The following is a 14,552-nucleotide window of genomic DNA, read 5'->3' as shown; positions in this document are numbered from 1 at the left end:
TTTGACCTACCACGTCAGGTGACAGTAAACTGTGAGAAGGAAGTATATTAACAATGCTGCTCGATATGGGACTGCAGTAGGTGTGACTTTACAAAACGTCGTTGGGATTCTGCGAATATTCCTGCGTTTCCTTCTATCTTACTGACACACTGGGCTGAGGGCTGTGATAAGAGATAAGAGAAGGCTTGCCTACGGAAGTCAAACTACTGACGAAATTCATGAAAAGTGGAAAGTGCATGGGGGACTTTGATAGTGAAAAACACTTTATGCTGAATAATAATAAGAAATATAATTACAATAACCTTAGCATCCTGAGCTAGTAGCCATTATCCTGCAGGGACTTTACAATGACCTTTCGTGTTTTTTATGGTATTTTACAGACAATTTTCTTTATTGTAATATTTATTTTTATTTTTTTAATTATTCTATTTTTACATTTTTGTGTTTTTAATATTTTTTTGGTTTGATTCTTTATATCTTATTTTTCAATATATTCTATTATTATTATCATCATCATCATCATTATTATTATTATTATTATTATTATTATCATTATTATTATCATTATTATTATTATTATTATTATTATTATTATTATTATTATTATTATTATTATTATTATTGTATTATTTTATTTTGCTAATGAGACGTATAATATATTGCTGCTTTGAATAGAATACACTTTATTGTCCGGCCGAGGCAGAACAATTATCGTTATAGTAGTGCTTAATATTGACTTTACTTCATAATCTGTATATTTCTCTTTATTTCTCAACACTTATTAGTCGTAAACTTTACTTAATGCCCAGTATAAGCAGCTTTTACAACACCAGGTATTTGTTCTGCTTTATGTCTCTTAATAGCATCTATCAAAAGTACATTAAAGGAACTCCATCTTAGAGCCCTTATTTTCTGGAATGCATGTTCTGAGCAGTGCAGATATGATGTTGAGCAGTGAACACCTTGCCTGTTGAACTCCTCCCACTCACTATTTAAACCCACAATGTCAGCACGCGCGCAGATTCAGTCTGCAGAACTTGATCTTGACCAACACGCGTGGAAAACATTGGAAATAAACCCAATATCTGAAATACAACTACCAACAAGGTAAGACCTCTCTTTATTTAGTTATGTGAAGGTTTATTCATTCATTACAAAAGTATTAGCATAATGGATTTTTAACATTTTCATAAGAATGTATTTAACGGGGGGTTATAACAAATATATAATTCACTTTTCATGGTGTGTTTTAAAATGCAATATCCATTCATTTCTGCTATATTCAACATGTTAATTGACTTTTCATTATAACTTCTGCTTTTTCCAAAGGTTTCATCTAATATCCTGACACATTTGGATATCTGAGACACACTCTTGGGAACATATTTCTTTTTCTGCCCTACTTTTTCCCCTGTTTTGGGATTAAACCTCACTCAGTGCCTGTAGTCGCCCCCTCCTCCAGAGAGGGAGTAACTGCTCCACTTTCGGCCGGAGATGCAGCCCCTTATCCGGCTTGCTGTGTATTGCATCAGCCTGCTTTCCCTCCAACAGCTGCTGGCTCTATCGGCGGAAGAAAGTCCCGACAGCAACAGGTAGGAAGATCCATGATAAACGCACCTGGAGCCGCATTACTCCATTAATGTACATATTATCGCTCCATGCGCAATTAGAAGCCACTACTTTGCCACTTTGACCGGCTTTTTTGGCGTTCAATGTGCAGAGTTATTCCCATTTGTAAATTTAAATTAGCTTCAAAGGCGGTTTAAGGTTTCGCATTTAAGCCAATAGATCATTTTTCATTAGTTTTAAACATGACTCATCATTCCTAAATCTCACCTTTCCGTATTTTAATGTATTTTTGTTCATTTTATTCAGAAAGTTAACGCATTTAAACTGACAGGTAGGAGGAGGACACCCCGCTGTATTCATGCTCTTCATGTATAAACGCACCTGGAGCCGCATTACTCCATTAATTACGACATATTATCGCTCCATCCGCAATTAAAAGGCACTACTTTGCCATTTTTACCAGCTTTTTTTGGCGTTTAAAGCGCAGGGTTATTTCAATTGTTCAGTAGTCATTGTGCAGATCATTTCAGAATAATATATATGATATGTTTTATAATGATTGATCAGCTTGTGAATTTACTCCAGGTGGAACTAAAGACTGATGTAAGAGTTGATTATATTTCACACCATTAATCCAGATCTGTAAAGTAACTAAAGGTATTAAATACATGTAGTGGAGTAGAAGTACAAAGTATCATAACATGGAAATACTTAAGTAGCATTTAAGTACCTCAAAATGTAAGTATCATCTATCTAAGTTACTTTATGCGATTGCGTATTCAATTATGTTTTTTTTTAATGACATTAGGCTTTAATGTGTACATATGCCACGTCATTAAGCTACAAAGTTTTTGTAATTCAAGCCAACAGATAATTTTTCATCCGTTTAAAACATGACTGCATTTCTAAATCTTTTTTTCTTATCTGTTTTAATATTTTTGTTAACTTGATCTATTAAGTCAACGTAGCTACTGTAAAGGCAGAGTTGAGCTGGTATAATGAAATCAAAGCAGGCTACGCAGTGTGTAAAAGTGAAAGTGCTGTTGTGTCGGGCAGATAATGGATACAACTGCAAGGTCAAAGGCTCTCATGATACAGTAAAAAAAAAAAATCTCCCTCCTTGATAAACTCTGTTGGATCAGCTGTACTGCGTGACAGTATCAGGCATATTCAAATAAACCAAAGACATCTATTTTATTCTATACAATATATCTTGTTTTCAGTTTCCTATAGTGCTTGTAACAGTTTACAGTGACCTCGCTGTGTTTATCGTTTCCAATCGGCCTCCACTTTTCACATTAGTCGAGCACAAATTAGGTTAAAGTTGAGAGCAAGTGATCATGAGGTTGTGCAAGATTAAATCTATTTTACATTCTACATTTAACAGAAGTAAATGTGAGCCATATTTGACAACAAAGGTCATTCATAAGCATCACTTTCGATCCTATCAACGATCACATGAGTTTATAAAGGGGTTTGTTTGGGTTCATCTCCCTGTGATTCTGTTTTATTATTTCCAAAGTGGGACAACCTGTTTCTCCCGCAATTAGGCTGTAAATCCCAGCATTGTGAGGAGGACCTTTGTAAAGGATCCCGTGACTTTCACCTGTACTTTTCCACTCGTTAAGTGGCGGTCTGACACACGCAGTACAGTCTACCTGGTTTAATGAGTGAGGAAAGCCACGATGCAACACGCCTGAGTATTTTTGCTTTGATTTATGTGGAAGAGCTGGTGTTTGAATGCCCTCTTCTGGTGGAGTTTGGATCTACAGATGCTTGTGTTTGCACGAGGAAGAAATGAGGGCCAAGTTATGGGGGTCCTAAAGAAAAAGGCAAGGAGGCCCCTGAAAACTACCCTGGTCATTTTTTACAAGCAGTAAAGAAATGCCTTATATTAGGACTGCAAAGCGATTATTTTCATTATTTATTTTCTATATTAGTTTATACAGTTTAAAACAATAGAGAGTCCAAGTTGATGTCTTTACACGTCTTGTTTTGTCAGTCCAGAAAAGGCATGACATCTCCATATCTATCATCAAAATAGTTGCCGATCAATGTTCTATCCAACGACTTGTCAATGCAGCTCTAGCTGACCAATCAGGAATGATGCAGCAGTGCTACTACTGCTATTATTTGAAGACAGCTGCGATATTTTCAGTGTTTTTTTATTAGATTATGTCGGGTATTTTCCATCGACAGTTAGTGTAGAGAGAGACACAAGGAACAAAGATCCCCAGCTGTAGTTTTGTAGTATGGACTTTTACCATGAGACTAGCAGAGCGCTGATGTGGTGGTGCTGGTTAAATCAGTTACAAAGGTAATTGATATGATCCAACAGTTGTGAAGAAAAGCTTTTAAAGAAAGTACTGGACTTGTTATACTGATTATATAACAGTGTAAGAAGATCTCGGTGTGATATTTTCCTTCAGGTCGCCATCTGTTGCTCTTGTTTGTGTTATTGAATACTTGCTGCTGAATCTCACCGAGATAAAGGGAAGTGTATCCGCTGGTTGTGTTGCTCTGTCCTCCACTTCAGTTCTGTCTGAATCTGTCATTACCGGCATGGGTCATCATGACTGAGGTTTTATATCTCTCAGTCTGGGAGAAAATGTTCAGAAGTTGTATGTAATATAAATAGATTGCTTCATATCTCAACAGGACATTAAGTAACGTCCTAGTAAAAACTAAAAAGATGCATCACATGGACTTAAAGCAGCCTCAGGATGCTTAAAGGTGGGGTAGGTAAGTTTGAGAAACCGGCTCGAGATACACTTTTTGTTATATTCCATGGAATGCTCTTAACATCCCGATAGCAATGAATATCTGAAGTGCTTTGACAAAAAATCCATACAAAAATGTCATCTGTGGAAGCCGTACTGTAAAAAGCACGACCAATCATCTGAGCCGGCCCGGCTAAAATAACTGGATGGCCTACCTGCCTGTCAGCCTTCCATCTGTGCACAGACTTATCTCGTGCCCTCATTGGTCATGTGCGCGTTCGTGTGCGTTGGAGGAGGGGCTCTGTAAGGAAGTGGCAGATTTTTTCCGGCTGTGTATTTTCAAATCCTAGCGCACTCGAGCTGGTTTCTCCAAAATTACCTACCCCACCTTTAAAGCTTATCTAAACCTTGACAAAGCAGCAACAAATCACCAATACAGCAACAAGATCAATCACTGGCTTCACAATGGTGGTCTATGGAGCACCAATCAAGGTCCAAATCAATGCAATGTTAGTCCTTCCTTTTGATCAGACTTCATGTAGATCGATAATTCCCATTCGGACTTAAAATAATGTGCCTGAAGCTGACTGCCAATCCCCGTGTTGTTGAGCATGGTGTCATTCTTAAAAGGCCTTCACATTGCCACAGTATATACAAATATATTTCCCTCAAACACCAATGTGAGAGGTTTCCATCCTTCCGTAAATTCTCCCGCTTCACTAGCATCCACATATCTCTCTCCTTGTTTATTGTTTTTCCATAAATGTCTTGTGTGGATTTTATGAGGACAGTACATTCCATCGACTAACAGCACATCCTGTTCTGTTCCAAAAAACATGTCGACAGCATGATAATAACAAAACATACTTAAAATGTCTTCCTCCTGCTGGACACGGACAATGTCTGAGCTCAGATGTCTTTCATACTTTCCCTGTTTTGTCTTTGAGGCCATGCGATGCCTTTGTGTCCCGATAAGGACACGACAAAATCCCATCAAGATGCTGCGACAACGCGCTGTCCAAACAAGGAGAAATCGCACGTTCCTTGGATCACACGCAACACATACCCTTCATTGTCACTTTATGTGGGGCATTCTTTTGTCAGGGAACATTTCTGCAGCATAACGAGACTCCATAAGTGGAAAGGCCGCTCATTGCGTCCAGACTTAAAGATTGGTTTGGAACTGGGCACGATACATGACTGTTAAAGCAAAAAAAAAGCCATGTCTATCCTCCAAACAATTCGATAAATCTTTATACTTGGTTTTGCAAAACGTAGGGTTCAACGTAGATACTCTTCACATAATATTTACCTGAAAAACAGACTGAATTCAACAAGCTGACTTCCTGCCAGATGGCTTTTTGGTCCATCCTCTTAATCTCTATTCTGACATGTTGACACCTTATCAAGGAACAACAAGAACATCACTATCGCTTTATTGTGAGTTCAGTCTCAGAGAAATATGCTTGCAGAATGATTGAAACCAGCACTAGCTCTGCTGACAATCAGAGGCCTCTTCTTGCATGTCTTGCAAAACAGGACTTTTGGCTTGGAAATATATGTGCGGTATAAACAGTTGTGTGGCTTCATGGAGGTAAATCCGACCGAACACACGCTGAGGTTGAGGAGAGTGAAAGCCGGCAAAGAATTCCACCGTGGATTAAGAGCTAAATCCCACCTTTAAAGAGCTGTTTCCTTCACATGGAAAGACACACCATTGTGGAGGCATGCACATGTATATTATACAAGCTTATAGTGGGATTGTGCATCAAAAAATTCAAGAAGCAAATGGGGCTTCTGAGAAAAGAGGAACCATGCTGTTTGATGATTATACTGTCCACTGATATCAGAGCAGACATATCATTTTTTTTATAACCCGGCATCTGGGTCTTTTACTGGCTTTACGAACTATTCAATGTCCGGTTTGGCTTGCATTAAGTTAATCACATACAAGTTAAGATGTTATGAAAGCAGGACTGCTGCCAAACAAGTAAGAAAAGTGTTTTGTTTGTAATAAACACCAACAACAATCCCACTATTGTTTCCTGTTTAGAGATTACTAATGAATGTACCATATGTACTGCTGATTAAGCTCAGCCTCTACGGTTAGGGTTCAGAAGGTCTTTTCCCAATGGTTGTTGTTATTGGACGGTAGAATCACTTTGGAAACAATAAACCTTTTTAACATTGGGATTAGGAGGCTGTTCCTGAAATTTGAGGAAATTCACGTGATGTCATGCCCACTCCAAATCGATGTCTGGCCATCCCACCTTTGCAACTCGTTGTCATTCCTAACGCTTCACATACGAACACTTTGTCAGGACTCTTTGGCTTTACCCTAACCCTAACCCTAACCCTAACCCTACCCTTACAATAACACTTGGTCAGGTTCAGGATAGAAATGTTGGTTGGGGAACAGTCCTGTGTTGGTTTGACCCATTCCTTCTTAGACTATTGACTATCAGCACTTGCTCCTAGCGCCTACGAAACGTTGCTATTTGATGATAGGCTGCCTTCAAGAAGTGCCACAAGAAACAGTTTTGACATGTCCGACAGAGGCTTGTAACACGTCGTAACAAACCATTAATTTCCAGCGAAACCCATTCTTAAGGTTTAGGGAGAGTCCACCCTCTGAAAGGAAGGGCATGCCAGTTGATGCTAGCAACGCTTTAAGGTAAAACAGAAAGAAAAAAAAAACAAGGCAGCACACTGGGATCGGTTTGGCCTAATATCAAATTGCACAATTATTAGCAATCATCTGGAGTAGAAAAGTAAGCTTCTGTTTGAAGCCCTTAAGCTAAGACCATGCAAGTCATGGAGATAACTACAGCTGGTTGAACAACTAACGACAAAGCAGCTTGAATATCTTTGGTTGTCTGCCACTGCTTATGGAGATGTGGGACTTGGCTACTTAAAGCCAAATGAACTCGTCTTGTGAGATGAAATGTGACAGCGTGAAAGAGTTCTCTACTGCAAGAGTTTCTGAAAGAAAAGAGTAGAGTCTAGAGTCTTTGAGAGGATCAAACTGGAGCTTGCCATTTCGTTAGACAAACTACATGCAGGAGTTAACATGAAATATGAAACTAAAAGAGAATTAGAGTTAAGAAATGGTAGGGTAGTACTTTTAGCAGATACTCTAGAGGTGAAGAACCCATGGTTGTCATTGATAGCCAAGGGATAGTTTTTCTAATGTCTGTTTTTTACAGTGTTTACTGCCAAAGCTGGATTGCCAATTGATCCAAACTCTCATAATCTGTGGGGCCCGAAGGCTCCATGTTTAGTGTGTGTTCATTTATTTCATTTCACAAATGATTAAGGGAAGGCAAGGCAAGTTTATTTATATAGCACCTCTCAACACAAGGCAATTCAAAGTGCTTTACAAAACTGATATGGCTTTACAAAACTGATATGTACCACCTGAGCACTATGTACCATTACCTGAGCACTTTATAAACCAGAGGTGGAAGAAGTAGTCAGGTCCTTTTCTGTTTTGGTGGGATTTTGTGCACGTAAACCAGTGCTCTCTTGTGAAAATAACTTTCCTGTACAGTCAAATACGACTCTCTCTCTGCAGATGGGTGTAACTTGGTGATGTGGCATTATGGCACACCAAGTCTGCCCCTGAAATAGTGCTCGCCTCCGTCTGTGGCATTACGCAACTATTTATTCAGCCACTGACAGTGTTGCACAGCCGGTCCTCTCCAGACTTAATGCTGTTAGCTTCACATTTCACACAGGCATCCCAAAGCAACCACAGCACTGAGAAATAAACCTCCAACCAGAAAGGATGAGTTCATGGTGAAATAATAAACAGTCAGCACTTCACACAGACTTTTTACAATTAGATTCTGCTTCTGGAAAATATTGAGAAACTTGATGCAGTTATTTTCCTTTCAAAGCAACAGCAGATATTTTTGCTAATATGCAACATGTTCATCCTATTTATCTGCTGGCTATCCCTTTGCTTTACCCAGACTTTCAGCAGAGGTAACCGACCTGAGTCACGCTGTTCTGTACAAACACAGCGGGGACAGTTCAGGGAAGAAGCTGCAGGGTCAAGTTGCCAGAAGTCTTGGTCAAACAATGAACAGATGGCCAGTTGGTCGTGGCTGCTGAACGGTGGCGCTGAAAAAAGTGACATTTGAACATATCATTAGCATCTTGTCTTTCTGGAAATTACATCCTGTTTGCTCTGGACCACGCACACAAATCCCTGTCAACAGCTTGAGTTGCACTGAAAAAACTGCAACGTTGACTTTAATTTAATGTATTATGTCAACAGATTTCACATAACTTTATTAGGTTAGTTGAAAGCAACAATATACAGTTTTTAAATAACAACTATTAGGTTTAACTTATTGCTTAACCTAATACAGTTGTGTGAAATCTAGGTCAAAGTCAACGGTTCAGTTTTTTCAATGTGGAATTACTTTCTACTTACAAAAATGTGTACAAAGACAACACATACAACATTATTTTTAAATTGCAGCCAATGAATAGGTCTTGGTGGTAGTAGCAGTTTCCATAGATTCTCAAAACTACTACCACTACTACTACTAGGAGTTATAAGGAAAATATGTATTTTGCAATTTGGATAAAGTGAGCCGTTAAAGAGTGAAAATGTGTGGCTGCTGTGCAGAGATCAGTCAGTCCAGTTAAGTTTCTCTTATGTATTGTTAGCCCCACTGAGCCTCGGCTGGTTTAATCTCCCATAGCGACCGTTTTCTGGATCCCAGCTGGGCATTAAAATGCAACGAGGTGCTGGTTTTGTATAATGTAATAAGCGAGGCACACTCAGAGCTGCCTCTGTGGTTTTTCGCAACATGTGAAAAACCATTAACTCTTTGGTTGTCCATTAGGAGATGACATGGTGTTCATGGGCCCCTCTGTGTTCAGACAGCATGCAATCATGATTTGTTTATCAAAGCTGCTTTGTACGGCTAATCGGATTTCTGCAGAATTACCTGTGTCCCTAAAACATTAGTTGTTATAGTAACAATGATGGCAGGTGCATGCATGACCGTCCTCAGTCTATCACTCTGCTATGCATTGGTGAAGCGTGACGGTAAAATACAGGCTTATTCAAAGTTTTGTTGAACTGAATAGCTAAGATTGGGAATGTTGGTTTCTCAAGAACGTGGTATTTCCTGTCATATTAGAACAGTAGTCATAGAATGTTGAAAAATGTTGAACTTGTAGAACGTAGAACAAAATGTTGAACTTGTGTTAACCACAGACCAAAGCATTGTCTCCAGGCAACAGCTTTCTCCTCCATTTTGCAATTTTACGATATGAATGAAAGACTCACACGGCTTTCTTTTATTTCTCCTCAGGTTGGACATCATCAACAAGCTCATGGGTCTTACAGAGGACAACACTAGACCTTCAAGAAGCCCGACTCACAACAACGTCCCTTCTTCAGCCCTGAAACAAGCCCCAAAATGGCTGCCTGGTTTCCTGAGACTCCGACCAGCTTCTGGAGTTCGCACATCCCCACGAAGTCTGGCATGGGCTCGACCCAGCAATGATTCTCCGAGGTCTTCGAGAGTTCGTCGTCACGCTCATTCGGGACCGCGGAGTAGTCGCCATTACCCGCAAAACGCCCAGCTGATGAGAGTCGGTTGCGTCCTGGGAACCTGTCAAGTGCAAAACCTCAGCCATCGGCTCTATCAGCTGATTGGTCAGAGCGGCAGAGAAGACTCCTCCCCCATCAACCCCAGGAGCCCCCATAGTTACGGATGAGAAAGTAAACACCCCCGAAAAACACCCACAGCAAGTCTAACACTGAAAAAACGGAACTGTTGACTTTCACATGACTGTATTGGGTTGGTTGAAAGCAATAATATTAAGTTCAAATATTAGGTTCAACTTAATATTATGGCTTTCAACTAACCTAATGACATAATACATTTAATTAAAGTCAACGTTTCAGTTCTTTCAGTGTATCCAGATCTCCATTTATTTATCTTTTAATGTATTATTGGTAGAATTTGCATTAGTTTTCGATGTAGTCCTTGTTTATTTATCTGAATATGATAGTTATACTCCTATTTTTTGCCTCCCTAGTTTGAATTCAATATCATCACCGCCAATGTGAGTTCTCCCACTAGTGCTGCAGATAGCTGTAAAAATCTTTCAAAAAGTGGATACAAGCACCAAAATTGGGCCATTTATATAAAAAAGCCACAAAATTGCGACATTTTACCCAAGATGGCCGTCATTTCCAGCCGATACAATTTTTATTTTACACCAGAATTTTAACAACTGGACCAATTTCTGTGATTTCAGTATGAATTATTTGTTTTGGACTATGGGAAAGTCAAATTTAGAAACTTCTACCGAGCTTCTTCATGGCATTTTAAAATGAAAATGGCAGCCATCTTGGATTTTTGACAGGCTTTTTTAAAAGAGAAACCCTCAAAGGAGTTTATTTGCCAATTTTAGTACTCCACTTTTGAAAGATTTCCCTAGTATATTCAATATCCTGCAGCACTAACCAACCAGAGACTGATTGCTTTTTGAAGGATGTTCAAGTCTTTGTTTTCCACCATGAGCACTCAGTCTTTATTCTGATAATATAAGTATTAAGGCTTGTCCTCAACACCATCCTTAGATCTGCTCCTGCCTGAACTCTGACCCCTCCAACAGTTCATTGAACACTTATAAGCCCCTGGTGTGGATTTCAAGCTGCTGGAGCCATGTCAAAACCAATGTATTCCCAAAGACCCCGTAAACACCCCGATGAACCCTTTTTTTGTGCGCCTCAACGTTGCGGCTCCCAGGTCGTTAACAACTGAACACGGACATCCCTTAAATATTCCACTATAGCTTTGTGTTTCGGGACCACAGTTTACTTTTGAAACAAACCACAGCACTTTGGTTACACCGGAGCATTCGGAGGACTTAAAGTCTACGCTGGCAATGAAAATGTAAAAGAAGAGGGGCAGCAGCCTTGAGAAGGAGTCATAGAAAACCCAAAAGGATCCGTTTCAGTGTTGCTCTGTAGTAGCCTGTTGGAGGGGCCAAAGATCAAGGCTTTTTCTCCGCAGGAGGCCAGATACTTGCCTTTTCACGTGATTCATACGTTTTCCTTGCAAGTCAAGACTTTGGGTTGACAGCAGTTTAATATCCCTTTAGGAGGGGGGTCCTCAGCATTGACGTTTACAATAATTAAATGGTTGGCTCACCTAAAATACACTTCTGGTATTATTATCCCCTTACTTTGCATGATGTTTTGTGGGATTTAACATGGATTCTTATTATAGAAACTATTTTCAATGCCCCTTTTCTAGTGCTAGACAACATACCTTCATTGTTTTGCGTTAGAAAAGTCCAGCAGTAATGGTGCAGAAGAATGTAGAAATGAAGGACAACCGTTCCTCATATTTCCTTATAGACAACACAATTCTGTAATGATGTGCACTCTTATTGTTAAATGGGTTTAAAGTAGTCGTGAAATGCCCACTAACGACTGTTTTTGTTATGGCATGAGTCCATAGTGACAAAAATGCTAGGTGTAGGTACTCAAAATAGCAAAGCACCGTCAAAAATACATTCCCAGACATTCCCGACTTTCTATGTTTGTCTGTGTCTGAAATAGTGGGCGTGCGACGGACTGAAAATAACTCAAGCTCTCAAATTTGACAGTCCTTAAAGAAATCTACTTTTTGGGCAAGGAACACAATTATGTTACATATTATTTGCCAACTTCAATTTCAATTATTTACTTTATGTTGGCCTCATTTTAACTTATACAGAAGGAATACATGAGCTGTTTTATGTGCACTTTTATCTGTATTTTTGTATTTTTGCGTATAACTTGACAAAGTATGGTATTCCTAAGAGGCATTAGTTTGAACTCACCAAATACCTGGCAATACTTGACAAATCTAATGACTTTACATGTGATCTACATCTTATTATAATGTTCATAACTTAATCTGTGTCTTCTCATATTGCTTTTGTCTTTGGCTTATTTTTGGTTTGTTTTACATTTAGTCTCTCAGCTCTTTCCTGGCTCTCCCTTTTCCTTTCTCTCTATAATCACGGAGGTCAGAGGTTAAAATCCTTGGTCTTAAATCGAATCTGTTCAAAGGCTTGCTGAAGTCAAACATGCCACTCTCTCTGCTGTAATGGAGCTATTTAATGTCTCATGACGGATCATTAAAAGGCTTTTCAAACGCTAAAAAATCCTGGTGGATCACTTTTTTTTTATCCTCCTCACTTTTTAAACATGATTTCAAACACATTTAAGTGCGTATGTGCTTAGCCTATCAGGACACTTATCTCCTGTGTTTGATCTGTGCTCTTTTTTTTTTCTGGCGCAGTTTGTTTTTGTGATGTCAAAAGTTGCGTCATGTCCAAGTTGTGTGAGCAAACTGTGCACGACCGCTAATACCTCCCCGTAAAAAAACACCTACAGCTGTCATGTTGCGAAGGAATGAGTGATTAGAAGTGTAAAATGTGTGTTAGTTTTGTAAGTTAGCGTAGATTCAGGGTCACAGGAAAGCACTTTAACGCAAACAGCTGTCACTATAGTTTCTCACAACTTAATGTTACTTGTTTTTAAACGTGTGAACGCTAGGGTTCCTTTATGTTAATGTTGCATTTGAGATGTTTGAAGACGTCAGCGATGACTGTGAACGCTGTGTGCATCAGCCAAACTATTTAAATATGTATTTAAATTATCTTTGTATGTTAATATCTGTATGTCACCAAAGACTATTTATCTCACCTTTTCCACAGTTCCTTCAACGTGACCTTGTGGTAGGAAACAAAGTCTAAACTGTAGTGAAAATGTTACTGTTTGTCAATGTTCTTCACTCTGTAAAAAAAATAAAGAATTATACTGTAATGTGAGTATGGAGTATGATTTAAGTGTGTGTGCATTACTAAATCACATAAAGGCATACTTAAATGAATCACAAAAATCTTGAATCACAAAATAAATTACTCTTTATGATCATTTCAACTCTAAAGTGACCTTGACCTGACCCAATAATCCTCATATAAGTCAATCATTACACGTCAAAAACCAACATATCTAATAGGGGGCGGCAAAAAAAAGTGAATGAAACATTGAGAAACATGTGATCCTGGCATCAGCAGCCACGTTAGCGTTAAAGGTCGTATGACTGGACAGAGTTAATGAGTGACAGCACGTTTAGTCCACATCAGACGAGCTATTGGGTCATTTCACAAGGTGGAAAATGAGAGACGAGAATAAGGACGAAAGAACAGGAGAGACTGAATCAATTATGTTCATAAAATACTAGTCAAATGTATTTTTATCACATTTTGAGGCAATTTATGCTACGTTTTTTCCTCTAAGGGACCCTATTATGCTTGTTGGGGTTTTCCCTTTCCTGTAATGTGTAATATAAGTTTTAGTGCATGTCAATGGTCTGCAAAGGCTAAAATCCCTGTGTTCTCTGCAGAGGGAGTTTCTCTCCAAGGTCCAAATCAAAGGTTATGTTCTTGTTACATTATGTATTATTTGATCAGGTTAATGTTTGCCTCACATTGGGATATGCACTGACGTAATTCCGGGTACAACTCAATGCTTCACGTCTGAATCCAGTCTTTGCCAGAAGCAGTTTTCCGACACAATTTGACCTGAGAAGACCGTGGCTGACTAACAGGCTTGTTGAAGGTGCTGTACTGACACTGTTTAAATGGAATAGCTTTACAGTTTTAATAGCATGGCGTAATGTGGGAGAACACAGAGCGACCCATTGAACCTCTTGGCTTTTCATCCCTATATAAATAACACATATCGAGATGTCCAAAAGAATAAATAATGCTTCAAAATCATCCTGCCTGTCATCCAGCATACACTGTGTAACTGTGTTAAGGCCCTGACACACCAAGCTGACAACAAAGAACTGACACAGACCGACCCCGACTGTCGCGTCGCCTCGCGTCTCCTGCGTCTTGGCCGTGTGTCGCACTGGAACACACCGCAAAGACTTCAGCCGACGGCCAAGAAGCACGTACGAACTGCGCATGCGTGAGTGGCAATAACTCTCCTTACCAGCAGGCGGCGGTAGTGTGTATTCGTCATTCAAAAGAGGCAACAACCGGAAGACAGATTGCGTGATACACCGAGAGAAGAAGAACAGACTGTGTGATATAAACAAACAACAAATAGCGTGTGCGTTCCATTTTCACTCTACAGCGAGAAGCTCATGGGGCTTTCCCTAACCTGTGTCGAGAGCTGGAGTTAAATGAAATCTCACATTTGCCTTCTTAACAGTTTGTTTG

The 14,552-nt window shown here is 39.3% G+C and overlaps 1 protein-coding gene across 1 annotated transcript; it reads left to right on the top strand.

Annotated features, from left to right (window-relative positions):
- Positions 1–1,019: 1,019 nt before the first annotated feature.
- Positions 1,020–13,148, top strand: adm2a (adrenomedullin 2a). The gene is made up of 3 exons (XM_034131565.1): positions 1,020–1,107; positions 1,330–1,592; positions 9,623–13,148. The coding sequence occupies exons 2-3, from the start codon at positions 1,495–1,497 to the stop codon at positions 10,029–10,031; spliced, it is 507 nt and encodes a 168-aa protein (XP_033987456.1). The 5' UTR covers positions 1,020–1,107; positions 1,330–1,494; the 3' UTR covers positions 10,032–13,148.
- Positions 13,149–14,552: the final 1,404 nt, after the last annotated feature.

Source organism: Trematomus bernacchii, unplaced genomic scaffold (assembly GCF_902827165.1).
Source record: "Trematomus bernacchii unplaced genomic scaffold, fTreBer1.1, whole genome shotgun sequence".
Lineage (NCBI taxonomy): Eukaryota > Metazoa > Chordata > Actinopteri > Perciformes > Nototheniidae > Trematomus > Trematomus bernacchii.
The sequence above is the reverse complement of the archived record's forward strand: the minus strand, read 5'-3'. Positions and strand labels throughout refer to the sequence as shown.